The following is a 1,351-nucleotide window of genomic DNA, read 5'->3' on the forward strand; positions in this document are numbered from 1 at the left end:
AAAAATTTAAGAACTTGATCATTGTTACTTCCCACAATTAATTCTGTCAAAGTTAAATTATAAAAAAGTAGCGAAAAACGCATTTTTTTTTTTTTTTATTTTTTTTTTTTTTTTTATATATTTTTACATTTTTAAATTTCGTACTAAATTTTTGTATGAAATTTCTTATTTAATTTTTTAGACAAAACCCGCTCGTTTGCACTGCTCTCAATGTGACGAAACATATTCGTTGCCGAACGGGGGTAATGTTAAAGTCTATCGTGAATTCAAATGTCCGCTGGACGATTTCGAATTGTTGGCATTTACCACCGGCGCCAAGGGACGCTCATATCCATTCTGCCCGTACTGCTACAATCATCCACCTTTCAGGGATATGCCCAAAAATAGCGGTTGCAACTCTTGCACGCATCCCACCTGTCCGCACTCGCTCAATACACTGGGTATTTCCAGTTGTGTGGAGTGTGAGCCCGGCATACTCGTGCTGGACTGCACATTGGCGCCCAGTTGGAAGTTGGGCTGCAATCGTTGCGATGTCATAATCAACTGTTTCAAGGGCGCCACCAAAGTGTCGGTGGAAGGTTAGCCAGCATTACTTATATAACTTATTTTTACTATAATTGTTAAATTTTCCAGAACAAAAGTGCACAGAATGCGGCGCTCAACTAGTCAATGTAGTATACAAATCGGATAAAACAAAGTTCAAGGACAGCACTGAAGAGAAGAGTGGCTGTGTCTTCTGTTCCAACGATTTTGCGCATCTTGTGGAGAAACATCGTGCGGTCGCATCGCGTCCGGTGAATGTACGTGGTGGCGCGCGTGGTGGTGGGCGTGGTGGTGCTAAAGGTGGACGCGGTGGTGCAGGCGGTGGACGTGGCGGACGTGGACCGCGTCAGCCAAAGGACAAAATGGCCCAATTAGCGGCATATTTCGTTTAATTTGAGCACAACGAGTTGGAGAAGTATGTATATTTATGCATTTTGCAAGAAGTACCGCGTCGTGTTGCAACTTATGCGGTCTAAGCCAATCAGTAGTTAATGAAATGTACAGTTTTGTCTTGTATGACTTTTTATATACATATAAATTATACATATATACATACATACATGTCACGTTAACGTATAAGTTCAATGTATACGTACTTGTAATTGCATTTACTAAATAATGAAGAAACTTATATATACATACATACAAAAAATGCGACTAGAATTACTTAAAATTTAATAAAATGGATGTAAGAGAGTTAAATACGTAAGTTATGGTAAAAAACGCTGAAATTTCTTTTATAAAGAACAGATGATGAAATTAAATAAGAAAGTGAAACAGAAATATATATTTTTTATTTAATTTTTTT

The 1,351-nt window shown here is 37.9% G+C and overlaps 1 protein-coding gene across 1 annotated transcript in view; it reads left to right on the forward strand.

Moving 5' to 3' along the window:
- Positions 1–1,195, forward strand: part of LOC108976268 (DNA topoisomerase 3-beta) — a 3,546-nt gene extending 2,351 nt beyond the window's left edge. Inside the window, exons 6-7 of the mRNA XM_018945242.1 lie at positions 182–578; positions 634–1,195. Coding sequence (XP_018800787.1) covers positions 182–578; positions 634–935 — 699 coding nt within the window. The 3' untranslated portion in view covers positions 936–1,195. The remainder of the gene's footprint in view (positions 1–181; positions 579–633) is intronic.
- The last annotated feature ends 156 nt before the right edge of the window (positions 1,196–1,351 follow it).

This window comes from Bactrocera latifrons, unplaced genomic scaffold (genome assembly GCF_001853355.1).
Source record: "Bactrocera latifrons isolate USDA-ARS-PBARC rearing strain unplaced genomic scaffold, ASM185335v1 scaffold_74, whole genome shotgun sequence".
NCBI classification, from domain to species: domain Eukaryota; kingdom Metazoa; phylum Arthropoda; class Insecta; order Diptera; family Tephritidae; genus Bactrocera; species Bactrocera latifrons.